This window comes from Prenolepis imparis, unplaced genomic scaffold (genome assembly GCF_030444845.1).
Source record: "Prenolepis imparis isolate NDT839.2.m4 unplaced genomic scaffold, iyPreImpa1.0 SCAF_15, whole genome shotgun sequence".
Taxonomy (NCBI): Eukaryota; Metazoa; Arthropoda; class Insecta; order Hymenoptera; family Formicidae; genus Prenolepis; species Prenolepis imparis.
In genome coordinates this window covers 4,717,820-4,745,575 of record NW_028141173.1, presented here as the reverse complement: position 1 = coordinate 4,745,575, position 27,756 = coordinate 4,717,820, and the positions used below count along the sequence as shown (strand labels likewise).

The 27,756-nt window shown below is 33.4% G+C and overlaps 3 protein-coding genes across 4 annotated transcripts; 2 read left to right on the top strand and 1 right to left on the bottom strand.

Annotated features, from left to right (window-relative positions):
* The first annotated feature begins 835 nt into the window (after positions 1–835).
* On the top strand, positions 836–5,909 carry LOC145946283 (myo-inositol 2-dehydrogenase). Its single transcript, XM_083055820.1, has 4 exons — positions 836–996; positions 1,742–1,987; positions 2,393–2,774; positions 2,962–5,909. Exons 1-4 carry the CDS (start codon positions 914–916, stop codon positions 3,415–3,417), a joined length of 1,167 nt encoding a protein of 388 aa, XP_082911946.1. The 5' UTR covers positions 836–913; the 3' UTR covers positions 3,418–5,909.
* Positions 4,008–8,291, bottom strand: Rngo (DNA damage inducible 1 homolog rngo). The gene is made up of 6 exons (XM_083055819.1): positions 7,744–8,291; positions 7,089–7,301; positions 6,754–7,008; positions 6,038–6,343; positions 5,799–5,918; positions 4,008–5,467 (listed from the first exon to the last, which is right to left on the bottom strand). Exons 1-6 carry the CDS (start codon positions 8,006–8,008, stop codon positions 5,256–5,258), a joined length of 1,371 nt encoding a protein of 456 aa, XP_082911945.1. The 5' UTR covers positions 8,009–8,291; the 3' UTR covers positions 4,008–5,255.
* A 7,234-nt stretch (positions 8,292–15,525) lies between these two features.
* Fer1 (48 related 1) lies at positions 15,526–21,362 on the top strand. Of its 2 annotated transcripts, none has more exons than XM_083055478.1 (3): positions 15,526–18,655; positions 19,061–19,380; positions 20,432–21,362. In XM_083055478.1, the coding sequence occupies exons 1-3, from the start codon at positions 18,375–18,377 to the stop codon at positions 20,569–20,571; spliced, it is 741 nt and encodes a 246-aa protein (XP_082911604.1). In that variant the 5' UTR covers positions 15,526–18,374; the 3' UTR covers positions 20,572–21,362. The 2 variants fall into 2 exon arrangements, with proteins under 2 accessions (XP_082911604.1, XP_082911603.1); XM_083055477.1 differs by having other exon boundaries at positions 15,530–18,655; positions 19,061–19,383.
* Positions 21,363–27,756: the final 6,394 nt, after the last annotated feature.

The window sequence follows — 27,756 nt, the reverse complement described above, 5'->3', positions numbered from 1 at the left end:
TTTACTTGCAGCCGAGAATATACTATATGCCTCTCTCCAGCAACTAACATGCTAAGATGTTAATAATTAATAAAAAAAATAGTGTACAAAATGTTTAAAAAAAAGCTAATGAAACAGCTGATTCTTTCTATCACTGGCTAAAGTTAAAAATATATTCTAATTTTACTGTAGCCGCAACAAAGTTTTTAGTTTGTCTTTAATGAGCATGTTATTAGTGAAAAAGAATCAAATAAATCATGCTTTACGAGTAAGACTGGAATTGATCTTATAAAAAATATTTTATTTTAAATAATTAAATTCTTTTTAAGAAAGAAATTAATAAATAATAACTCTCTATATCACATCTTTAAAAAATTGAATAAATTAAAACATGTACAAGACGTATTTAAAAACATAATAATCGGCGAACTTACGTAATTATGATTCGATAACTTGTGTTGCAATAGAGAATCATGTTAATTATTTTTTTTAGATTTGTTGAATAGATCGTTTGAAATCTGTATTAAAAACATCGATCGATAAAAATGAAGAATAGAAAGGAATTAAAATCTAGAAAATTCGTCCAATTGTTTATTGGAGTTAACAACAATTCAGAATAATTCGAAATAATTCAGTTTAATAGGGATCTATTCAATAAAATTACTGTTATGCATTACTTATTGAGACACTACGATATTAATCTCAAGAGATTAAAAAATATATATCTTGTTGTTTATTAAAACGCACAATCAGATTATGTTATATAATGTTAGATTTCCGAACAATATATGTCACATTAGCCAGCCCCCACTTCTATTCTTTATATCTCTTCGTATATATATAAGAAGCTAGCCGCAAAGGCAAATCGGTCTTTCAATTGGGAAAGATTGTAGAAGTAATTTGACTTGACGTAGAATAGTATATCGTGACAAAAATGGCAACAGCGAAATTCAAGGAAACATCCCCCTATGTTAAACAAAAACCTTCACCACCTGAAGAGGATTATCTCTATAACATGTGAGCAATCAATTTGATTTATATGTCATTGAATATTTCGAACAAGTTTAATCAACTCAAGATTCTTTCAGCGAGAAAAAACTGTTTAACTCTAAAGACTCTCTAAAGACTTTACCATTATGTTAATTTGTTCAAAATTGATTTATTTTTAATTTAGCAACAAAATTGCAATACTTCTTATCCCATTACAAATTCAAGTATGAAAAAGGCGAATAAGAGCCAGGTACACCGAAAAAAAAATTGAATTTAAATAAATATTTATTTCAATATTAGTCCTTTATACATATCATTTATTTGAAACAAATAAATATTTATTTGTTTTGAAAAGGATTTTCTTACATCAAACAAATATTTTTTCACGTCAAATCAATATTATTAGTTTCAAATAAATGATTTATAAAAGAGTATTGAAATAAATATTTATTTATAAATTTAATAAATTTTTTTTCAACGTATAGATATTAGGTGGAACAAAATTATTTTTAAATTTCTCTATATTTATTTTGAACGTTCCGGTCTTGTCTTTGGATCATCTTCAGCATATCAATTAATAAAAAATCTACATGTATAAATCCTCATCCCTTTTCGTATACCTGTAATTGTATATTTATATATTAGAGGTTTTTCAATTTTTTATCCTATTATTTTGCACAACTTATAGCATGTTCACCTTTAAATATATTCGATAGTATATCTTTGAGACTGTCTTCTTGTTTTCAATAACGCAATAAAAATATCTTTTCAGATACGTGAAAGACATCGCACTGAAGACTGATTCCCGAAACAATCCGGTACTCAAGGTGGCCTTATTCGGTGCAGGTCGTGCTGGAACGATACATTTAATGTCTATAACTTCTAATTCACGCGTCAAACTCTTATATATCGTTGACGATGTCGAGAGCAATTGGCAAAATATGCGTAAATACTGGAATCTAAAGGACGTTACTTTCCTGAATGGCAAGCAATCCGACAAAATATTCAAGGATCCCAAGTGAGTAATTGCATTAAATTAGAAAAAGCTCTATCGATTAAAATTATATATACAATATTGTATATTGATAAAAAAAATTGAATCTATATTTTATATAATATATATTAAACATATATTAAATATACTTTTGATGTATATTTAATATATGCTCAATATATTATATAAAATATAGATTCAATTTTTTATCAATGTACAATATTATATATATAATTTTAATCAATAGAGCTTTTTCTAATTTAATATTAATTAGCTTTAACAATAATTATTAGCTTTAATAATAATAATTAGCTTTATCATATTATAAAATTAGTATAAAAAAACATTGTAAATATTTGCGGATATATATTGTTCTATATGCATATATTGTACAAAGCACATAATTCTTAAATTCTATGATTCGTACAGTGTCGACGCGGTTGTCGTGGCATCGCCGACCTACACGCACGAGGATATCGTTATCAAGGCCCTGAAGGCGAAGAAGGCGGTCTTCTGCGAGAAACCTATAGCGGAAAATCGGTCAGACACTGTCAAGTGTTACGAGATGGCTGAGAAAGAAGGCACGCCGTTGTTTTGCGCGTTTAATCGGCGATTCGATCCCAGCTACTCGGAAGTGCGAGACCGAGTTCGAAGGGGTGAAGTCGGACACGTTCACATGATCAAGACGGTCTCGCGCGACTCTCCCCTGCCTACTATAGAGTATCTGAAACTATCCGGTGGTATCTTCCACGACTGCCTGGTTCACGATATCGACATGGTCACCTGGGTTCTTGGAGAGTATCCCGACAAGGTGCCTTTTCACATACATATACATTTTCAGAAAAGAGAATCTTCAAGTCTTATTTTGCGGAAATATTTTTATTTTTCTTAGTTTTTTAATTTCAAAAAAGAGAAGATAAAAGAAAATATAATAAAATAAAAAATAAATTTGTCAATTTTGCAACATTATTGATGAGACTGATGATGTGCAATTACAGATTTCGTCCTTGGTTGACGCGAACATCCCGGAGATCAAGGCGATCGGGGACTTCGACACGGTCGGGGTACTCATGCACTTTCCATCAGGTACTGTCGGCATGATCGATCTGTCGCGCAACAGCACTTACGGGTACGATCAACGACTAGAAGTGTTCGGTCCGAGGGGCGTCGTAGAGGCCCAGAACGAGCAGCCGAACTCCGTTCGTCGGCAATACGATCTGCAGGGGTCGGTCACCGCCCCGATCTGGTACTCGTTCGCCAGCCGCTTCATGAACGGCTACCGAAGGGAGTTCGATCACTTCGTCGACATAGTTCACGGTAAGGCTAAATCGCTGGTCCAGTCGAAGGAAATCCTGGCGGTGAGTAAGATCGCTACGGCGTGCGAAGAATCCGCTCGTACGGGAAAAGTCGTGGAGCTGAACTGGGCGAAGAGTGAGTTGCCTGATGTTCAATGAGAGACGAATTATTTTTTTCATGTCAAATAAAAGATGTTATATATATATATATATATAAATAAATATATATACAGAGAGGATGCAAAGATATGACATTTCGGATTAATATGTAATAAATGCTATTAAATGTGACTTAAAAATTACATATAATGATATAAAATAAGTATAATATAAAAATGAGAAGTGTCAAGTTTTTTGTCCAATCTCTATTAATAAAAGAACACCGAAACTTTTATCAATGTTTCATATTCGATTAAGTCTTATATTTTACGCAAAATTAAATGTATACGAGAAGGCTAGAAAAGAGTGCGGATGTGTAATAAATATTACACTAAATGCAATTTTATTACAGATGAAAAAGATTTATTTCCGTTGAAAAGTATATTTGTTACTAAATTATAATAATATCTTATAACAAATAGTAACAAATTCTTCCTTTGGTTTTACTAGGACAATGGAGAAAAAAATTGCGTGTCTTTCAAAATATATTAACTCGCAGTTTTGTATAATATTGATTAGGATTTAATTAGAGCTTATGTGCTAAATTAGTGAGTCGTTTAATCGATAACAAACAAATAAATCAAGCCATATAATTCGTCACGTTTTTTATATATAAATGGGAAAAAAATTACACAATAATATGTACCAAATACCATGTCGAAAAAAATAGCAATATAAAATGGATATTGTCTGTAAGATTGATGCGCGCGTCTACGTACTTTTCACTCTCTTTTTCATAACTCCTATTGTAACAATATTTTGTAAAAAAATGGAAAACCTTATTCGCCTGTCATTATTATTTTATGTATGTACAGCCGGCGTTTTTTCAGTAAAGAATGAGGAACTGAGTTTGAGCCGTATCCAACATCAAATACGAGTCTTTGAAACATTACCAAACAGCATAAAGTTCTCACGCGAGGATTCTGTCTATCCCACATTTCATGTTCGAGATATTTATCTAGAAGTCTATTAATACTAGATATATACAGTTTGTCCATATTTACCATTTAAACGGAATATTACAAAGTATACCGCGAAATATATATATATATGTATATACATATCTCGCAATGCGTAGAAAAATCTTATCGCTCATTATATCTATCCAGCAGCTGATATATACATGTCGCGCTTATAAGACCATAATTTTCGAACTGAATCTTAATATCCAACGTATAATCGCATATCGCAGATCTACGTATTGCAATTAATTATATCAATATAAAGTATTAGGTCATAACAATTTGATATCTCTTATGTATATATAAAATCAATTTTACTAATGCTAACTGGAAATAATGCGCAATTTACTTAGATTAGTACGTAAAAGAAAATGTGCAAAGTTGTATGTTTCAGATGTAACGTCATTCAGCTCTCGCGACTTTGAATCATTTAGTTTAGTAGTTTCACACGATTTTATAGCGTATTCGATTTGTCGACTCTATCCGCCTCTGAGTTGAGTCGGGTCGGATCGAAAGTTCGATTTGTAACTAAATTATCATGGCGGAATAAACTCGAATTGGACCCGACTCGACTCAGAGTCGTGGATAGAATCAACAAATTAAATACGCTGTTAGATCCAACGCACACATATTCTTCGCTTGCAATATTCTTCGACTCGTTATCGAGCTATACAAATTTTTCGATACCATTATAATCAGCTGTATATCAAACGGATATTCTTTGTCGACGCTAAACGATATTTAAAAATTGCTTTAAACATTGTGTGGGCCCCCTCCATTTTTTTATTGCGTAATATAATATTCACAATTTCGCTATAGCTGTCTCTAACTAACGATTTGCGTTATATTCGAATTACGTGCGACAATTTTCAATATTCAGAATTTCAAGGATTTTGCAAACAACGCGGCGGTAGCCTGCGTTTTGTCCCCGTTAAATCTCCGCAGTTCCGCAATAACTTGCGCCCTGGTAAAACCCAGAGCCTCTAGTTCCTTGACAGTGGCTTCCGTGAACGGATCGTGTGGATAGACTGTCGTTTCTAAGGCTGCCGGTCTATTTGACGAGCCTTGATTACTACTACCTTGCCCGTCTGAAATGTTAACGATAAAAACATTCATCATTAGTAGATTGCGAAATGGCTCTTCTTCATTAAAAAAATAAAAATACATAAAACTTTGTTTTTAATAACGACCCTCTATATATATATTATATTCTCTTTTATATAAGTTTATATAAATTACATAAGAAAGACACGAGAGAAAATTACATAATTAATTTACTTAAAAGTAAAAATATACTGAAAATAGACCATCGCAGAAGAGAGAAGAAGAAAGGAATGCGTAGATGTTAATTTATTTATATCTTTTTTTAAAATAACGAAGAGAAAGAGAAATAGAAGGAATAAAAGGCTTGATTCTTACCATGTTGCTGCCTCTGCTTCTTCGCGTCTCTCGAACTGTCCTCGAGAGCTCGTTGAAGATCCCTGTCATCCAAGGATTCATCGCTGTTCCCGCTTAATCTTGCACATTCAGGTAAATCACCTATAAAATAATTAACAATATAATGTTAATATTTCTCAATTCAATATTTTTTAGAATCTTAACATCAATTAACATTCAGAATAACTTTTATTAATTGTAGAAAATAAGAAGAAACAAACCTTCTGTCAAAAATGGAGTCTCCGTGCCCGTAGTACCAATCTTCAAGACATTTTTCTTCAGGTCTATGCAACACTGATGTCTCTTGAGCATATCCAAGCCCAGCAGCATGTCCATAGGCTGTTCCTCGAGGACGCTGAACGACGTCGTAAGATGATCGTTGCCAATTTGTATTTGCACCATGTGTATACGACCGATTATGCGTTGAACTCCAACACCCTTGGCGACCCCGGCCCACCTTGTGTCCACCAGACGCATAATGTGGCATCTCTCGGCACAGGCGGCTGACATAATAGTAGTTTGAGCACCTTGAATCACAAAAATGTTTCAATATTATAATCATGCGCAGATTAATCTCTTGAAATGCTTTTTTTGCAAAATGCTTTCATGCGTGCAAACATTTTTAGAAACCATCGGATTATATTTAAATTGAAAACAGAATCTTTTTTTCTCTCGTGCTTCTCTCTTTTCGCAGATGAAGGTCACACGAGTTGTAAGATCTAAAATTAAACCTGTTTTTCTGCATGTCATGCAGAATGCTTTATCAAAATGTGTTGTGCTTAAAAATAAATACGCCGCGGTCGCCGAGATGCAACGAAACAAAGATGTTTAAAAATAATCTCTACATTTTTCGCGCACGTTTCACAATCAGAAATAGATACACGCGAAGAGCATTGACGCATTTGATTCTACTGTAAACAGGTTGCAGGCGATTTACCTGAGTCAATAAATGCTTTAACTGGGAATCCGTTGACTTTGCAATTGATATACAACATAACGACGGTGCCGAAGGTCTCCGGATTATACTCCATTGCCGCTTCCATATTCGCCTCGATATTCTTCTGCCTGATCTCTTCGGCGATCAGCCGTTGGGCTTCCGTGTCGAATGGATCCGCGTTCATCATTCTCAGCCGTTGCACTTGCCGTTCTTCTCGAGCGGCTATCTGCTCTCTGAGTACAGTCGAAAATCTATCTATAATACACGAATATTTAGACCCAAGAGATGCAAGAGATACAACGTTATGCTATGGTGATTGCAGAGCTACTGCTTACCGAGGTTTCCCGACAGCAGAGCGTCGGCTAATCTTGGATTATTCTGCTTCAACAGTGCCAGCTGATCTGGATTAGCCAGGAACATATTCCTTATCAACGCTGGATCATCCTCGCTGCGTGGATTTTGCACTCTGTTATTCGCGATCGGCTGACGCTGTTGAATGTTGCTGATTTCGGGAACTCTGATGGAACTGAAGTCCAGTAATGGAATGGCTAGAGCGACGTTTCTTCGAATTTAGTACGTTCATTTCTTTTTACAAGATGCTACATGTCATATAGTTGCACAAAGTAGCATTATAACAGAATGAAATACGATACAAGGTATAAGATATGAAATAGTAGAAAGAGATGATGAAACAAACTTTATGATGACTTTCAGAAAGAAAGAGCTAAGACTGGATAAACGCATGCATAATTAAGCTAGAGTCAAAGGCCAAGATTTCGACATTCAAGGCTTTTGACCACAAGTAGGTTTACAGTCTCCGTGTCGATGAAAACAAGATAAACGATAGCTGCCAATCAACGATACATGAAAAGAGATGCGGATATCCTTTAGCATTCGTCCAGAGAATTAATTTTCTATAATTACAATTAATATCTAATAATTATTTCTGATAATTTTCAGACAGTGGCATGGATGAAGAAGAAACCCCACCTCTGTTGAAGGGCTGCAGATTCAGGTCGCTGCCGCTCTGATGCATATGCTGCAGGATGACGGCGTCGCCGTCTCGAATTCCATGATCACGCAGGGATTTCTTGTCGTCCATGAGCGGCAACCCGTTGAAGGCGATGACGATCTCGTGGGCCGGCACCCCGCTCTCGATCTCGCAGAACGCCTTGAAGTTCTCCAGCTCCAGCTCCTCGCTCACGTCCAGGACGAAGACGCTGTCGTCGCTGAGCGTCGTCACCGTCACCTTCATACTTGCTGCTCGCGAGCCGATCCCGAGAGAGCGAATACCCAGTCGGCCTCTCTCTCGTCGTCCAAGAAGATACGCGAGCGCGTTGAATCGCGACGAGGACGGGAGAGAGGGAGACGACAAGGGATGGACAGGCGGGGACGGGCGGCTACGCGATTCGCGGATCTTCCGGATGTAAACAAGGGGGGCCCAGCTCAGCAAAAATACTCTCCCCCGACGACGGACGAGGCTCGCGCGTGTGTCGACACGAGACAGGATGGATGACGCGTCGCGAGTCGCGACGTGGTCACGTGGTCGCGTGGGAATCGATGTGCGAGGTATCGATGCGCGAGGTATCGATGTGCGAGGTATCGTGACGTCAGAGAGCGTCGAAGCTCGAGCAGTCGAGCGTAAAAGAAGATGGAGAGGCATCGCGCTTTCTGTACGGTGATAATAAATATATATTTCGTACAAAGATTGATCGCATAACTGGCGGATAGGTGAATGATTATTTTAGTCGTGCATTAGTAATTTGATATAATATATACTCTCGCCGTTTTCCTTTTAATTAATGTTTATATATCAAGAGACATATGAGGTCAATATATCGCGCCAATTAACAACAAGGTAAATATTATATATCATGTTCTATATATATATATATAATAAATACATACATAAAATATATATAATACTAAAAACAATATATAACAAATATATATATATATATATATATTAATATATAAGTAATTTCTTGAAATAAGATGAATGTTATTCTTGAAATTAACCTTGAATAAATTTTGTTGCGACATTTTATATCTCATCAAATTTAATTTGAGATATAAATTACAAAAATATTCTGCCTGATTTTATATTATTAAATGTTTTGTAGCGAAAACAAATTAACTATCGCGGTATTTGGTCTCTTCGGGGTATTATCATGTATTATTGTTATCAGACGTGCTCATCCTGTTATCATTCTTGTGCGAGATTCAAGGTGAAAGACAGCTGCATATCGTCGAATTATTTTTCGAATAAACGCGATTACTTCCTATCTCTATCCCTTTCTAAAAAAAGGCATGTTATTGATATTGTTGTCGCTTTTCTGCGATACTAATTGGCTGTCTCGATTCGCGTTGTGCATTATATTCATAGCATTCGAGCAGCTGTCATCGCGAGAGTTAGCAGTGTGTTTGACAGTTTGTCTAAAATAAAATAAAATAAAATAATTTTTTATGTTTTAAATAATATGTTATAATACTTTAAACTCGATTAATATTTTTGATAGTTAGTTGATTTCTGTCAAAAATATTAATCGCGCGGATAAAGTATTATAACATATTATATTACTTAAAATATATTATTATTTTAATTATAATAATATATTGTAAATAAAATAATGTTATAATATATAGTTATAATATATGTACTTTATCCGCGATTAATATTTTTTGACGCAGAAATCAGCTAATAACTGTCAAAAATATTAATCGAATTTAAAGTATTAAAACATATTATTATTTTATTTTATTTTGGACAAACTGTCAAACTGTTAACCCTCGCAATGACAGCCTCTCGATGTTATGAATATAATTGCAAATTGAGGCAGCTAATCAACATCGCAAAAAAAGCAACTTTTAGGCAGCTTGCGAATATAGAATTATGCGCGATTCCATTTTAAAGTCAGTGGACTATTTTATTTCTTTTCATTGACCTATACTACTTACATTTACTATATTATTTTATATCACCATTTTGCATTTAACTTTTTAATTTATGATGTCAAAGTTAATTAATATTGCTTATTATTTATTGTTATATGTATTGATTGATAGTGTTTTTATTAACTTATGTTACTTTCATTGATCTACACTAATACTTTCATTGACCTATATACCACTTATATTTACTACATCATTATTTTATATCACTGTTTTGCATTTAATCCCTTAATCATGATGTTTCAAATTAATTAATTTTGCTTATTATTTATTATTATAAATATTAACTTTTAATATTTTATTGATTTATACTATACTTTTATTGACCTATACTACTTACATTTACTACATTATTTTATGTCACCGTTTTACATTTAACTTTTTAATTTATGTATACATTTATATACATATACAGTTATGTACACATTTATATATATACGCATATATATATATATATTATATATATATATATATATATATATATATATATACATTTATGTACACATTTATATATATGTATATACATTTATGTACTCATTTATATTTTTATTGCATTTGTATTTAGATTATTTTGAGCATATCAATCATATAATTTCCAAGATCATCTTGTTAAAAACTTTATAATTATATATAGAATGTTCAATAATTTAATTGCACAAACTTTTACTTTTTCGAAAAAAAATTATATAAATAGTCTTTACATTACTTTTAATTATTTTAATTATAATTCTAATTTTTATCTGTTTAAATAATGTATAAAATATATAAAATAATAATAATATAAAAATATATAACATATAATATAAAGTAATAATGTAAAAAAAAAAATATATATATATATATATATATATAACTAAAGAACAGACTGCACTATATCTGCAGTAGTATGTGTCATTTATGTCCGAAAAATCGTCTGAGTTAATAGAAGAATATAATTTGCAAAGAGGTAGTGTTGATAGTGTGGCAATAAATATATGAAAAATCATCTGCGATTAATTTCTTTTGATAGTTATCAGCTGATTTCTGTCAAAAAATATTAATCGAGTTTAAAGTACTTTAACATTTTATTTAAAACATTATTTTATAATTTTTATTACATACTATTATTTTAAAATTTAATTAACAAATTAATAACGCTTTAATCAGTTGATTTCTATCAAAAAATATTAATCAAGTTTAAACAAACTATATAATAATATCATTTTTTTTATATAAAACCAAAGAAGGGCGCGCGTCACGCGCGCTTTTGTTGTTTTAGTTTATTATAATTATCGATTAACAACTTGTAAGTGATTAACTCTATTTTCGTGAGAGATTATATATAATGTCGTATAAGTGCAGTAAAGAAATAAACAATGTATAATAATGCATCGAATGGTGCGTTTTCCGTTTTCAGTTTATCGCAGATAGTTCTTCTGAAGAATTAATTCTATAATGTCTAAATCGCTACATTTTCTGCAATCAAAATTAACTGTCTTAAATTAGCCTTGTAATTAATGGTATTTGACTTTTGTTTTTCGTGGCATATATAGTCTTGTTAACACTTTGTTGCACATACAAATTATTTAATCGTTAATCTTAATAAAAATTTAAGTGATTGATTAAACATTTCACTTAAGAAGGATTAATAAATCTAATGGTTTACATTTAAAATTGAAGGATAAAGTCTTTTTGTTTATATCTGCAAGAAAGTTATATTATTTAATATTATTATATATCTATTTAAAATTTTTATTTTGTTTAAGAAAAATTTGCGATATTTAAAAAAAACAAGAAAAATTACAAGAAAAGTTATCATTTTTTTCGCAATAATCGAAATTCATTGCTGCTTTTTTACTTCTTGATATTTCTTAATATAGTGCTAAAAGTGATATTTCACAATTTATTATCAAAAATAATTAATTACGTAATAATAAAAATGTATATAATTATAAAAAATTATTATGCAATACTAAAGATATATAATAATAAAAAATTCTAATTCTAGATCTTTATAGATTTAGATTTAGACATTTTATACAATGATCATTTATCATTATTATCTAATAGGTTTATTGATAGGTCTATTATTAGTCTATTAAACGCTATTACGCTATATTTTTAAACATTTTTTAAAATTTATAAATAAAATTTTAAAGAATTCTAAGACTATTTATTAGGCGGATTGTGCATTTTATTTTTTTATTAGCAGATCTATGCGCAATTTTATGATATCCTTTTCTATATTTATCGTTACAGTTAAACGTGATCTTAACGAGGGTTAAATGCGATTTGTCATTACGAGCATGACGTGGATGGACAATTAACACATCGTACACGTGTGCAGTGCATCTGTCGATCGAAGATATTACAACGCTTACAACGCGCACGTTATAAATTCACGAGAAAACGAATAAAATCATCAAATCAGGTAAGCGTGAAAAACAGTCGCAAAAATCAAGAATGCGTAGATTACATATCTCATATGCGTGCGAGCTTTGAATAGCGTTTAATGAGATGTTTCCCATGGACAAGCGACGATAAAGCTATCTTGACAATAATCTCGACAGATACATGAATATAACATTTGATTGTCGTATGCACATCTGCATGAGGCGCGAATAAATTTTGTTTTTACTTAATATTCATGAATTTTATTCGCATAACACGATTAACATAAAAATAAAATAACAATCAGACGATAATCGAAAGTATTAAATCGTTCGTCACTGAGAGACTGCATTATTTTAATATCTTTTAATTATTAAAATTTTAAATATTAAAAAATTATATAAAATAATATATTAAATATATTAATAATATATTAAAATTATATATTATATATTTTAATATATTAATAATATATTAAAATTATATATTTAAAAAATTATATATTTCTTCTTTTTTCACGCGTATTCTATTTTTACACTTGATTGGCAAAAAAATGCCAAACTTATCCTAGTCATCGAGCTTTCGTGTACAGAGTCCCAGCCACCTGTCTAATAATGCGCCTCCAGTATCCGGTGCCGCCTAACAGTTTCCGGTATCTAGGGTTGGATGTTACCCCCTGCGGTATCCTCACGCGACCCCCGTGCAAAAGGGGCACGGGACCCCAAAACACTCTACGCTCCAATGCACCGCCTTTCCCAGTTTTTCTGGGGAACGAGCTTCCCTCTGTAGAATATGTGTATATATATGCATGTGTGTCATCCGTGCAATCGATTTGTTATTGCGGCTCGTCATTGTGCTAGCGAGAGGGAACAGCGAGAGCTTTGACAGTTTTGATCGTCGCTATTTTCCTATTTTAGGAATTATGCATTCGCTACACGTAGTGTTGAAAATTTAATGATAATGATGAGAAAAAGTGAAACAAAGTATCTTTTATTTATACATCTACTTCGTCTTATCTACCATAATTTTTTTATCTCAACAAATGCAATAAAAAAATTATTATGTATATATGTTTCTACTACACAACATAATTCTCTATTTTTTATAAAAAATTTATTATTTTCACAAATCTTAATGTTAATTTATCTTTAAACAAAGAAAATTCTAAATTCTTTTACATGTTAAAGTGATTTATATAATAATTTAATAATTTATCTAACTAGTGGAAAATGAACTATTAATAAATTTGTTAATAATTCATTATTATTTTGATATATGTGTAAAAAAATATAATTCGATTATGGTCGATAAGATTAATGATCTCTCGGAAAATTATGGTCCAAAATGTATGTCCCTTGCCACCACAATTCATAAACGTAAATCGATTTCACACTCCCGCTGAGTATAAATTAATAGACACTTACGATTGCGTTTCGATGGACGTAGCGGGATATTCCGTGTACCAGGTGTTAGGTATGGTTTTCTCCTGTCAGGATGCACCGTGAAAAATCGCTTTATCCACGGAATGGTTAATCCGGAGTTTTTCACGATTGAATCGCGAAGGGAGAAAGAGAAAGAGAACGCAGATGCAAATTTTTAATTGCGATTCAATCTTTAATTTCCAAATTATCCGGGTCGAAGATGACGCTCTCCGTGCTTAAGACGCTTCGTCATACCTTTTTATATTACGATCGACGATGGCAGATTTTTTCGACGCAGAGTAGAGATAATATTTATCCGATTGCGAAGCCGCGATCGAGCAAATCCATCCCCCGTCATCGCCGGAATCGCATTTAAGCGCGCACACGTGGCCATAGGCTTTGCCGATTTAAATCCGAGGTCCCTTCAGTTATCTCTCGATCTCGAGGATCAAAAATACTGCGGCACAATGGACTTGTCCCGACGGAGTATTTTCATTTCGGATTATACCGAAACAAGCTGCGGCCCGTTGAAAATTCGATCGAAAGATATAAAACAATTAAAAAATCTGCCTTTTGTTTTTTATTTAAAAAATAACGCGAATGCGCACGATTTAGTAAAATAATATATCATTGAATTTCTCGCAGAGATATGGAAAAATGTATACCAGATATTTTTATAATCTTGCATATTTCAAGAATTCGCTTTTTAAAAGAGTAATTTAAATAAATCTGAATCAATTATTTTTTCAGAAAGATTATTAGATTATCAATGTAATTGCAAATTATATAAATACTTTTATTATATTAATTATATATATTTCGATAAAGGAATTCCTTTTGAAAGAGTAATATAAATACATCCAAGTTAATCATTTTTGCAGAAAGATTATAAGATTATCAATATAATTGCAAAATATATAAATATTTTGATTATATTAATATAAAATGTAATACGTGAAAAACGTTTGAGATGCAATTTTTGACTAGGTGGGATTTTTAATTACAACCGTGGGAAGTATAACGCGTTGTTTTCCTGATTCTTTCCGAAGCATCGCAGATGGACCTATAATTCATCTGGCTCCGACGTACCCTCGTCTCATAATTTAGAGCCGCTAATTATCGAAACATAATGGACAAGACCGGAAAAAGAATATTTGTAACAGGGCTTAGTTTATTAGTTTGTCGGCATTATCAAAGAAAGCATCCCCTGTCAATTTATTTAGGCTTAAATTTAAGCTTCAATTATTAATATATGTTTATCATGAATATCGAATATATTTTAAGAAGGATCTTAGAAAGATGAGTTATTTTATTTTCAAAATTATTAAAAAGAAATTATAAAACATTATTTTCTTAACTCATTGTGGTAATATTCGACAATCTTACATAAGTCAAATGCAAAACAGATGACACTCTCTTCGTGTATGCGCGACATGCAATTTTTTTTTATACGCGTACATCCGGCAAATACAACATATTGCTGGCGTTCTCGTAGAGTGTTATTAAATATAATTATCTTGCGTCTCTAATAACGCGGTGGAGAAATCAGATCAGTACCTGTTACGGCTCGCATAATTACAGGCTTGCCCGAGAGGGCCAAATGTCGCCAAAGCGGTTAACCCCCGGGAGGCCAACCCTTTGCGCGATGTTGCGGTCGCACGTGCAAGTCACGTGCGGCCAATTTCTTTTTTATTACGACTTATCCGTGATTCCTGGCGATGCACTCTTCGCTGTTTGTGCAATTTAGGAGAGATAAGAATTAAAGTGTAAGGACGAAGCATCGCGCGATTAAGCTTCAAGAGCGATATACAGAGATATTTTACATATCTTTACGTTTTTACATTATTAGTGCAATATATAATATACATGTATATTGCAATTATATATAATAATCATAATATAAATTATATATAATAATTATAATATAAATTTTTAAATATATTTCTCAGAACGTATAATATACTTATATACATAAAACATGTTTGTATAATTAATTATATTTTATTATATGTTTTATACATACATTTTTATGTATTTCCATATTAATATATTACGCATTTTGAGGTAAATTTATATATCAAGAACACACAGAAAAATATGGAGAGCTACACATACGAGCAAGAAAAAAATAATAATATTAATATGCTTCGTTATTTTACACCGCAGGTTTTATTTTCTCTCGCCGGTTTATAACCGGTATCTTTACTGCGATGGACTTTCGTTCGCGTCCGTCAAACAATTACGTATTCATGAAGTAGCTATAGACTATACTTGAAAATTCTGTAGGTTCGGCTAAAGCATGCAAAACCTATGATTAGGCAAGTTCGCAAATAACGAACAACATTCGACGACGATGAAAACTTTTTGCGAAAAATGCCAAGCGACTATATTATGTCTAGGTACTGCGTTATTAATTTAATCCAGTTTCGATATACAGTTAAATGTCTGTGAAATACCATTAAAACGAACTGTTACTGTTTGAATAGATATCTTTTTAATAATTTTTACAAGTTTGAAAAGAATGTGATCTCAAATGATGAAAGAAGTGAATTTGCTTTTTCGCGAAATATTTATATATTTACTTAACTCGATTAACTTACTGTCTGAGAAGTTGCGAAAGAACGTAAAGTTTCTCAAGGTTTTTTATACGTTATACAGTTGATTTTACTATGTCTCTCTCTCTCTCTTTCCCTCTCAATGAAATAGATATTTACTTGTGAATATACATAAAAAAATTATACTCGTCATATATTTACAAAGATTCTTCAATTAAATTTCTAAATATTTGATTATACTTACAACATATCTTTATTTTTAGATAATACTTTCTAATGACCAATAAATGAGAAATATAATTTTATCACATATTTAATAAAGTCTTGCGACTTTATTAAGTATTCAATTTTGCACAATTTGGATCTTTGAATATATTTACCCCAAAATAATACTACTTTTATTTAAATAGAGATATGCATGCTCTCTTTTTCGGAGTAGCTTTTCGATACTTTTGACATAAGCAGTGTCTTATTGTTAGCTTCGTGCAAAAAGGACATATCTCTTTATTTTCGAGAAAATTTCGTGCGCTTCGATTGGGTCGCGATTTTTCGCGGCCAATGTTCCATGACGGTATCTAGGAACGAGAACGACAGCGGTTCCTTATCAGATCGATGAAGAGGCGGCGCCGCTACCCCAGCAACCAAGGGGTAGGCAGGCTCTGCCAGCCAAGCGTTCAACGAATGGGGTTGTAGCTGGGCTTTCAACCCCGGCATGGCTTCCGCTTTACCGCTTTTCGATTTTAGTGCATCGAGAGACCACCTGAGCGACCGGAACAGGATAGGTGGTCGGTCGGCTGCAAGAGGCTGCGAGAAGTCTTGACTTCCTCGGCGAAACCCCGAAACAACCTGAAGAGTATTTAAAGACTCTTCAAAGTTGCGCGATACACAGTGTGTTCTCTTTCGGAAGAATATTGTGGACGATAGTTGTGACACTTGAGTAATTCATGCAACGATTCATGGGGAAACGTTTAAGCTGTCAGTGCAAATGCAATTGGGAAAGCTTGGAAAAATAAGTGAGAGGTTTATAAATAATTATCGTGACAGTTTGTCAATCTGCAAATTTAAAACATCGAGTGAAAAGAGTGACATCGGATAAGAAATACATTCTAAAGAATATTTAAAATCTAATATAAGTTTTCTTAGTAGTATATTTTTGTGAAGAAACGATGCACAATCAGAATAATTTGAACAATCCTCGTAATAAATAAATCTAGTCTGAGTAACAATTAGTGCAATTGTGAAGTGCAATCTGGAAACTAAATAATGACATTCTGAACAATATTAGACAATTGGACAAATTTTATAATGAAAAAAATAGTTAAACACGCAATGGTGATACTTAAAGGCTGACGTTTTGAAATTTTAGTTGAAAAAGATTTAAAGATCATAAAAACAGGATATAAAATGATATCATTTTTATTGGATAAATGAAAGAATCCGTTCCTGCATCATAAAATATTTCACGATAATATCTAGAAAATATTGTATAAAAATTTCTCCCCGCAATCTCGCAATATATTAATAAAAAAAAAAAAAAAAAATAGATGAAGCAATCTGTTCAAAGATCTAATAAAATAAATGATGTAATAATTAATAAAAAGTGATGCAAAAAAAATCCTGAACTCGCTAAAACAATACAATTCAATAATTGCTACCAAACTGTGAATAGATGAAATAAGAATTTGTGAAATACAAAAAAATCTGATGAAAATATAAAGAAGCGCAATAAAAAATATTATTTTCAAAGAAACATTGCCGAGAGAGAGAGAGAGAGAGAGTAATCTGCGAAGAAATGTCTGCGATGCACAATCGGCGAAGTGATGAAAGTCCGAATGTCTTTATCTCGATGTAAGTGGCTGGATGCGAGCCAAGGCATTTTGAACAACCGATTAACAAGTGTCACGACAAATCTCGACACGTGCCAGGAGCGATTCGCCAAGGCACGTGCCGTGGTGTTTAGAAATATTACCCTGCACGCGCCCAGACACGTGTCGATCCTATCTCTCGATCCTCGAGACGTGATCGAGTGCTCATAGGCGGGATTCGAAATTCCGGCGATACGATATGTAATTATCAAGGGGATTCAGAATCCAATTATCACAATCGAAAATGCTTAACGCGAAGAATCGAATGACGTGAGGTCATACACTAGGTTCATCTACGTCTAGTCAGCAATCTAGTCATATCTCCTTCATTAATTAGTGATCAGAGATCTGGACTCTCCATGAGTACAACATTGAATTAAAATTGTGTTGTAATTAATACAATCAAGCTTCGCGAGACGAGCATTAAATTTGAGTGATTATCGAACCCCATCATCATCATGTATTCGATGGACAATCTCGAGCGGGACATAATAAACCGCCAGTACATGTACGAGGCGCACAGCTTCCTGGGGAATCCGGCGATCCCGGCGTTGCCGCCACACTGCGGCGTGCCGACGACGGTGACACTTCCGGCTGTCATCCCTTCGCAGCTGCCGTCGTCTCATCATCCTTCCGGTAGCACCGGAAGCACCAGCGGCAGCGAGCACTACCTGTATGACGAGAATAGCAGCGACAACGAGAGCGTCTACAGCAGCGATCAGGAGAATCACACGAGGGAGTAAGTATCCCCCGGAAGTTAATGATGCTCCCTCCAAATTAGTCTCTTGAATTTTTTCCACGAATTTGCAGAAGCGATTCTTGTACCTTCGACATTCAGCTCGCTTGACACTTCTGTCAAATTATTTTTCATCTTTCCAGCAATGAATGGAATATCCAGGTACCAATTTCTTTATTTTAGGTTTTCGAATATACAAAGGCCCTTTATATTTTATTTCAGGAAAGTTCCGATATACTTTTAACATTTAAAATTGCTTTGAGAACCTATAGGTACCTATTCATTGACAGAAGAGTTAAGTTTAGCGATTTCTGATCGTATCGGAATTTTTTGGGGGGAAACGTCAGATAAATAAACTAAACGTTAATTGTAGAATTAGAAATAGAACGCATGTATTATTTTTCGTAGACGAAGTCGAGGTAGCCGACGCAGCGGTGCATCGGGAAAATGTCCAAGACAGGTGCAGGTTCAACAGCGACAAGCGGCGAATATGAGGGAGCGAAGGCGCATGCAAAACATAAACGACGCTTTCGAGGGCCTGAGGGCCCATATACCGACCCTACCGTACGAGAAGAGACTGTCGAAGGTCGACACGCTGAAGCTGGCGATCGGTTACATAAACTTCCTCAACGAGCTCGTCCGGGCGGACAAGGGTAACGATCCGCTGACGGGCAACAGCGGTCTCTCGAGATGCTCCAACCGGGACGATTCTAAGAAGATCATAGTCCGTGGTGAGGCCACACAATTTCGATTACATTCGTACAGATCTCACGATTAAAATCGATCGCCGCAAATTGCTTCGCGTTTATCGATTATAAGGACGTTATTAAAGGGTTGAATAAACCGCATTTCTAGATTTTTAATATATAAAATAATATAAAAGTATTAATAAATAATATTTATCGTGATAGCTGTATTAAACAATTTTTTGATAAAATTGATATCGAAATTTCAAAAAGTCATCGATATTTATGAAAGTTAAAAAAAATTGAGTTGATTTTGATAAGTAATCAAAAAATATATTTCAATATCGAGAACTTTCTGTATTAAATATGCTAGTTTTTTGAAGCATGACATGTAATTTATAATTTAGATTTTACAATCCAACCTTGCTGACACTTTGTCCGTGATTCGATTTTGATTACATTTCCGCGTGAGATTTATTATAGTTTAATGCACGTGTCGCACTTCACGCTATTTCGATATTATATGTGCACAACATATTAACATCGGACCGACTACTTCCGCCTCGACATCACACAGGTCGATTTATCATAATTACCCATCTACCCCTTTATTTTATTCCAAGACAGGTGTCCTCCCCGATAGATACGGGGCGCTTCGGGGTGAATTATTGTTCAGGGAAATTGAGAGATTATCAAAAATTTTGGGAACCGCGCAAACTGTCCATTATTTATGCTTCCTGCTTTTTCGCAAGTTATATCCTCTTCTGATATTTTTAAATTAAATTAAATTAAACAATTAACACAATTTTCAAGCTAGTACTTTTTTTCAAAGTGATAATCAGATGCCTTTCACAAATTAATTAAAATAAAAATTTAATTTAACTAATTATTTTTATAACATAATTTTATAACACATTTTATAACACAATTTTCAAGCTCTCATCTATTCGGAAGTGCTAGAACTTTTTTTCAAAATGATTATCATATATCTTTCACAAATTAATTGAAATAAAAATTTTTTATATCGATTCTGATCGTTCTTTGACAATTTTGATAAAGTTAATTTTTGTCGAACTGCGACTTTTATTTTCAGGATGCGGTGGAAATCCGTTTATCTCGCATTCGCTCTCGTGGTCGAGAAAATCGGATATCTCGCCGAATGGCACGATGTACGCGAAAGTTTGGACCCCGGAGGATCCGCGAGCGTCCAAAAGCGGGACGCCTTTCGAGTAGACGAAGAAACATTGGCGAGAAAAAAGAAAATGTACGACCTTACTCGTAAGACTCTATTTATACAAGAGAAGAGAGGACGCGTTCCTCATCTCGCGTGTTATTTAATGTCTAAGGAAAACATGTTTCTAGTCACTGATCCTCATGTCTCATGTGATTTGTACCTTCTCATCGAACCTTATCTTTAATTCTTTAAGATTTTTTCAAGCAAATATAATCGCTAGTATTTGTTTATTTCTCGCGATTTCATCGAAAATTTGATTTTGTTACAACAAATCGAATTAGCAAAATGCACACAAAAGAAAGAAATGTTTTGCAAGATTGTATTGCATTTTTGTAGATAAATGCAATATAAATATATTTTCAACTAGAGCGAATTTTGAAGTTAAATAATTTTTTTATTAAATAGAGTAATTGATTTCTTCCTGATTTAGATTTTATTTCTAAAAAGAGAGTAAATCGGGTTTATTTTGCAATAGCCAATTCAGTTTTCGTACCTTTTGTCTTTTGCATCGTCAAATCTATTCATCTGAGTAGATATCACGAGATATTTTTACGAGCGTTCGGCAGAGAACGTGGTTTGTAAATAGAAATTATATCAAAATAGGCAAACTAATGGAATAAGAACATCGTTTATACATAATTATCGCGAAATAACAGAGAGGTGATGTATGCAGCGAGCATCATCACCAATTGTGAATAACAAAGCCAAATAAAGGTAGTTCTAAAAATTCGTCGTATTTATCAACCACTTCGTAGATCCTTAAAAAGCAACTGATGTTAAATAAAATAAATGTATATAGATAAACCTTCAGCTAGAACTTCCTGACAGTTCTAAAAAACATTTGAAATTTCATTTTAAAAATTTATGTTCAATAAATAAGATACTATCACCTATTTTTTTTTATAGTCATCAAGTAATTAAAAGTCGAGCAAGACGAATTAAAGGAAGATCTCTACCATCATTTGCAAGATTACAGGTATCTTTTAGACCCATCAAATCTCGTATCTCAAGAACTTTCATTCTCGTGGCAACAGTTTCGCGTTATAAAAGAGGGTAGTGGCAAGATGGCCGAAACCGTCGAAGGGTTGATAACTAAAACACCCTAAAAGTGCTTCTTGCGCTTCGCGTGGGGGTGGATTCGAAGAGAGAGAGAGAGAGAGCGAGATGGGGCAAGGAGAGAAAAAGAGCAGGAAACGGAGGGAGATGCGGTAGGCGGGACGTCGATATTGCGGCGTCGCGACGCCCTGCAACTCAGCAGGGATAATGGCGTCGACGGCTGCGAGTCTTCTCACGATCCTCCGTTTTTCCTCCTCGTCATCGCGACGACACGGGGGCCCAAAATGCGCGTCTCGGGTCCTCCCTCTCGCTCTCTCTCTCTCTTACCCAATTATCCATGACTCGAACGCTTCATTATCGCACGTCATTATCGTCATTAACAACTTCAAAGCCGCAAACGCAGTGCGAGAGATAAGAAACTTCAATCTCTCGTTGCGCTTATTACGCGCTCGCACGCATATCGGGGATCGTCGGTTCGGTTTATCGTAATTTGCAATGATATCGCTCTATAAAAACGCCAGACTTATTATTTTACAGCTTTATATATAAATATAAAATCAAGTGTGTAAATAATCATGTATGTCGCAGACTCTTTGTAAATTTAGCGATTTTGTGAAACATCCCTTTATAAAGCGCTAAATATTTATACGATGGCGTTTTATAAGAATCTAGTCTTTTTTAGAAAGATTAAATTTAGGAAAGAAATTATAAAGGATATCATATATCACATATCATTAAGTATATATATTTAAATAATTATATATACATTATCTGATATTTTAATTGCACCATGCATATAATTTCTACAGTCGCATAAAGAAATTTAGATTTATTTCTTTTAATAAGAATTAAAAATAAGATTAAAAATTAAAAATTAAAAATAAAGAAACGTAGCCGAGTTTTATCCCGAAATTCAGAGTTATCAGTCGATCAGATTCAGATAAAATATAGTACGTGAAATATATTCACTTGGAGAGTGCACGACGACCCGCAGGACGGTGGGCCACTATCAGCTGTGAAAACAGCGTTGTTTATAGACACCGCTGCACAATGAGGTGTAATTGAATCCATATTCTACGGGGTGTGTGCCCGGTGAACCCGAACCCTCCCCATGTCCAAGGGGGCTAGCGAAACACCACTTCTCTCCTCCTTTATCCCGTTCGATTGCTGCCTCCGGGGGTAGCTGTATTTAACGGTTCGGGAAATCGAGGGTGGCTGTCGATTTGTGGACAATTAGGGACGATTTCGTGGCACCGGGGGGGGGGACCATTCGAAGAGAGAAGGGAGCGCGAGTGGCCCCCGATCGATTCGCGACCTCGCGTCTGATAAGAGACGCGTCTTCTGCTCGATAAAATGTCCTGATAGTGCAATGCATGCAATGATCTTTGATTCGATTCGCTAAATTTTTTGAAAGAGAATCTGAAATATTCATTTCTGAATTCGATAAAATTGAAATAATTTTTGATAAACTTATTTTCTCCATTTAACATCTCATTTATAGATCACAAAATTGTGACATTTAATCTATGTATTTTAAATTTGATTTTATAATATATAGTATAATTTTTTAAGCTTCTATGACAAGATTTAATACTCAAAAATAGATGTAATTTAAGAAGTGGATATTATTTTTTTTTTACAAAGATAGAAAATTGACTACAACTTTTTCATAGAATCGAAAGAAAGAACTTGCAATGGCTTTGAGGTATCTTGTTTTTTACAACATATTGATAATAACTATCACACAGATAAACAATGCTAAAAAGATAACGTATCGGCGCGATTCTTATCAGACATATTCTCGGAAGAAAATATGAGTTGATTTATGCAGTGTTCGATTGATCGAGAGTTTATCTTGGATTGACGCAGGTGTGTTGATGCACCTGCCCTTATCGTTTGCATGCTCGATCGGGGCATACAATTTTTTTAACGATTTATCTCAAGCTAATACACGAGTCAAGTAAATAAGAGAGAGAGATATCTAGCTCTAATAAATATACAACATATTAATTCAAGCGACACAATTTACAATCAATTTTTAAATTGTATTAACAATTATTTGTTAGAATAAAAAGATCCATAAAAGAGTGAAGCTAAATTTATAATTTATTCGTGATAGCCGAAATATATCGGTAATTCAACCGGAAAGAAGCGGTTATCGGAGGCGTGAAAGTTCGATGATCTTGCATTGAGCCTAATCTACTCTAACGTCACGGTACGATGATCCCGTGAAAATTAGCAAACCATAGAATCCGGCCCCCCATCCATGGAGAAAGAGAGAGAGAGAGAGGCTGCGCATTAAGAGTACCCTCTTGTCACAAGGGGGGCACTTGTGTTGATCCTCGCAGCTGGAGTGACACACAAATAAAGTATTAATTCTCGATTCTCGTGTCGCAATAATGGTACCCGACATCCGTGCGTTACAATGTGAAGATGTAACAGCGTCCGAATGAAGATATAATACTCACCCCCTCTCTCTATCCGCGATATTCTATCTATGATTACACGTATTCTTTTTTCGAGAGATTTTTTGACTAAATAATTTAAATAATTCTGTTTTTATAAATAATTTTTTTAGAAGATAGTTTATTATAGCAAAAATAGAGTTTTATACTCAATTTTAATTTAATTAAACCGCGATATCGAATAATGACAAAAATGAACAGATTATGATTTTTCTATAGAGAATTAAAAAATAAATTTCTATGTAAATAATGGTTATTTGCAATAAGTGTAAATAATAATTTAGTATCAAATTATATTGTAAAATAATTCTTAAAAATTCAAGATTGCTTTCGACACATAACAGACCTACAAAAATCTTTAGTTTGAAACCAATTGAAAAGCATTAAACAATTTAAATGCAAGTCTGATAAAAATTTAATTTGCATTATTCGAGATCATCTCTTTCAAGTTTGTTTCGATAAATCGCAATTTTGATCTGTGCACATTATCAATTTATACGAAATACAGAACTTGTTAAATACACCCCTCTCCGCGAATAAAGACTAGAGTGATGCAGAGCTAAGTCGAAGAGAGCATTCATCCACCCTGTGGTTCGTTTCACCCTCTGGGGGAGAAGGGGAGGGGGTTAAAATTGGGGCACACAAATACCTAGGCAGCTGCACCCTTCGAGTGTGATTGCTAGATGTCCATCCCGAAATATATCTCCCCCTGAAGTCTCTAGAATTCGCTTTCGCGCTTGCATCGGTTTCAAAGTAACCCCCCTTCTTCCTACTCTCTCTCTCTCTCTATACGAGGTTTATTATATTCCAATTATTTCCCCACGCCTCCGATTTAAGCCCGATCATAAATCCATTCCCGTGCGGTGCCACAATCGTGACGAATGACGTGAAAAAAAAAAATATATATATAATAAGATACATATATTAGAAAAGAATATAAAGTGAATGTTTTTCGAAAAATTAAAATTTTGACATGCCTAAATAAATAAAAATATACAAAAATAAATAACTAGAAAATATATAGAAAATAAGTAGAAAACATATAAGCATTATACTTATAAAATTGTTTTGAAAATAATTACATAATTGCATTAATAATTATAATAAAGATTACGTTGCGTTCGCCTGTTTTTTCTCTTTTATATGTAGTTTGCGACATACATTATTTTTATCGTTAATTTATTAATTAACATTTCCGATAATGGTTCTCGCGATTATTTAGCATTCATAATAATTAGAAAAGAAATTGATCTAATATCCGAATTTTCGATATCCTGAAGGGACGAAAACTTCTCGGTCCTCGGAACCGATAAAATCGCGCGTACCGGGTGCAAATCCAGCTTCATCTCGATAAGAATCTAAAATCTACCGTTAAATCCAGCGTGAAAATTCGCAGTGTATAACTTCCTTCTCGAAAAAATCCTATTAGTTCATATTTTACATAGGTCAACGTTGCGGACGCATCTAATGCTGTAACAATAGATACTCTATCGACTTACTACAAGGGGGACCATGTGCGCAAATATATGTATCAAACCATTGTTAAAGTTCGCCATTTACGGAAACGTTATAAATGCAAAGTTATCAAAAAAGTGAATTAAAATTATTTTTAATTCAAAAAAATAAATCTAGATTTAAATGAGAAGGAAAGACGAGAAAAAATAATTCGCTAATTAATTATATTAAATATAAATGGCAGAGGATTCCGTGTTATTTTAATATAATTTTTTCTTTCTGCGTCAATACTTTTATCCTTTTAATATTTTCAATTAAATTAAAAATTATTTCTCATATATATATCATATAATTTATATATAAAATAATATATAAAATATATATATATATATATATATATAAGAACTAATTTATATATATGTATATATTAATTATTTTTCCTTTATATATACATATATAAAGAGATTATTAAAAGATGAAAAAAGTTTAAATTGCCAAAGTCTATTTGGCTCTTTATGAATGAATATGCTAAGCTGAATCTGCGACGTACAGATTAATATAATTTCTAATTATGTGTGATGTGTATATAATTTTGCTCGCGACTGGGTCGGAAATGACACAATAAGCGATCCTGCGACTTTCTCTCTTCGACAAGAAACTCGTCTTCGGCGTTATCCGCGGTACACAGACTGCTCGCATGCTTTCGTATAATATTGATTTCGCCGGAGACGAGGTCGCAGGTGAGACTTCCCACGATCGTTGGCCGCACCGAGAGCGAGCAAGCAAGAGATAGAGAGAAATTTCCGCGGAATTGTCAGCGTGGACTTCGGATTGCCGTGCTCGTGTGCACGAGGAAGTCGTCAAAGTCTCGTGTTTTCCTCGGCGGAAAAATAATACCCCGTGAAGCGAGGTCATTTTAAAACATAATGAGTAACATCTGATAACTTTCTGATGCGGTATACCTTTTTGTACATTTCACAATCGACCGTATTTCATTCAGAGATATTCTAGCTTGACAAGTTTGTGCATCGTGATGCTGTTGTAAAATCCGCAATACATATATATATAACGTTTGTATAACAATTTCAATATCATGCAAGTTTTGTTTCTCTCTACATAAACTCTAAACAATTTTATATAAAACAGCGGTATTTGTTAAATAATTATTAATTATTAACATTCAATATCTTGCAAATTTTGTTTCTATAAATTTTAAAGAATTTTATATAAAATCGTGATATTTTGTTAGATAATTATTAATTTTTAACAATATACACGCGAAAAAATATATTACATTTTTGCGACAAAAAACAATAAAGAAATGTGACAAAAACAGATTATTATCAGTAATTCTGTAAATAGATGTACAAATAGATTGTACATTAATTGTGCATTGTCAAATTTTGTTGAAAAAAAAAATGATTAGATCGTGCATAAAACAAAGAAATTCGCAGCAGGAAGATTGTCGGAGCGAATCGGGATTATAATCGCATATATGATCATTTACAATTAGTCTTTTTTTATTATATGCGTCGTATGCACAATATTACATTACAAAATCGTATATCGCTCAAATGTTTACATTCTTCGCTCGAATTATACAAGGGGGAACAAGATTTCTGAAACGAGTGAAAACGGCATATTTATAAGTCTATAATTCGTAAAGTTTATTTTATTTGCATAGAAATACTTTACGAATTATGAATTTATTTTTTCGATTCGTCATATCGTTCGTCTATCAGAAAAGTGGTCCTCATTATTGACGACTATTTACATCTTTTGCGTCGCGAGCGCAATAAAAAAAAAAAGAATAAGATTCAGCCTTTTTTTTCGCGTTAGAATATTCTGTTTCTCTTTCTATCTCTCGTCCGGAAACACTTGTGACATTTCACTGAATACGCTGCATTTCTACTTTGCATGAGAAAAAAAAAAAAGATTTCAAGACGATTCACGATCTTCGAAAAGTATTTAATTTGCGACAATCTTCTCTGTTTTCCTCTTTTCACAGTAAAAATAGCAACTAGCAATTAAAAGTACAATGGCATGATCGCTCAAGATCACGTTCTTGTTGCATGTGTAATTATTATACGATACAATAAGAGTTGAAATCGGCAGCGTTTGACATTTATCCATCATTAACTCTTGAATGCATAAAGTGGATTTTTAAGGTTTTCATGTAATATTAAGTATTCATTTTATATAATATAA

Bases quoted from the DNA above. Each gene is read 5' to 3' on its own strand.
- LOC145946283 (XM_083055820.1), top strand. From the start codon at position 914: ATGGCAACAGCGAAATTCAAGGAAACATCCCCCTATGTTAAACAAAAA. The intron at 997-1,741 runs GTGAGCAATCAA...ATATCTTTTCAG, and splicing joins GAGGATTATCTCTATAACAT to ATACGTGAAAGACATCGCAC. The intron at 2,775-2,961 runs GTGCCTTTTCAC...GTGCAATTACAG, and splicing joins TTGGAGAGTATCCCGACAAG to ATTTCGTCCTTGGTTGACGC.
- Rngo (XM_083055819.1), bottom strand. From the start codon at position 8,008: ATGAAGGTGACGGTGACGACGCTCAGCGACGACAGCGTCTTCGTCCTG. The intron at 7,302-7,743 runs GTGGGGTTTCTT...ACGTCGCTCTAG, and splicing joins TCTGCAGCCCTTCAACAGAG to CCATTCCATTACTGGACTTC. The intron at 6,344-6,753 runs GTAAATCGCCTG...TTGTGATTCAAG, and splicing joins TAAAGCATTTATTGACTCAG to GTGCTCAAACTACTATTATG.
- Fer1 (XM_083055477.1), top strand. From the start codon at position 18,375: ATGTATTCGATGGACAATCTCGAGCGGGACATAATAAACCGCCAGTAC. The intron at 18,656-19,060 runs GTAAGTATCCCC...TATTTTTCGTAG, and splicing joins CAGGAGAATCACACGAGGGA to ACGAAGTCGAGGTAGCCGAC. The intron at 19,384-20,431 runs GTGAGGCCACAC...TTTTATTTTCAG, and splicing joins TAAGAAGATCATAGTCCGTG to GATGCGGTGGAAATCCGTTT.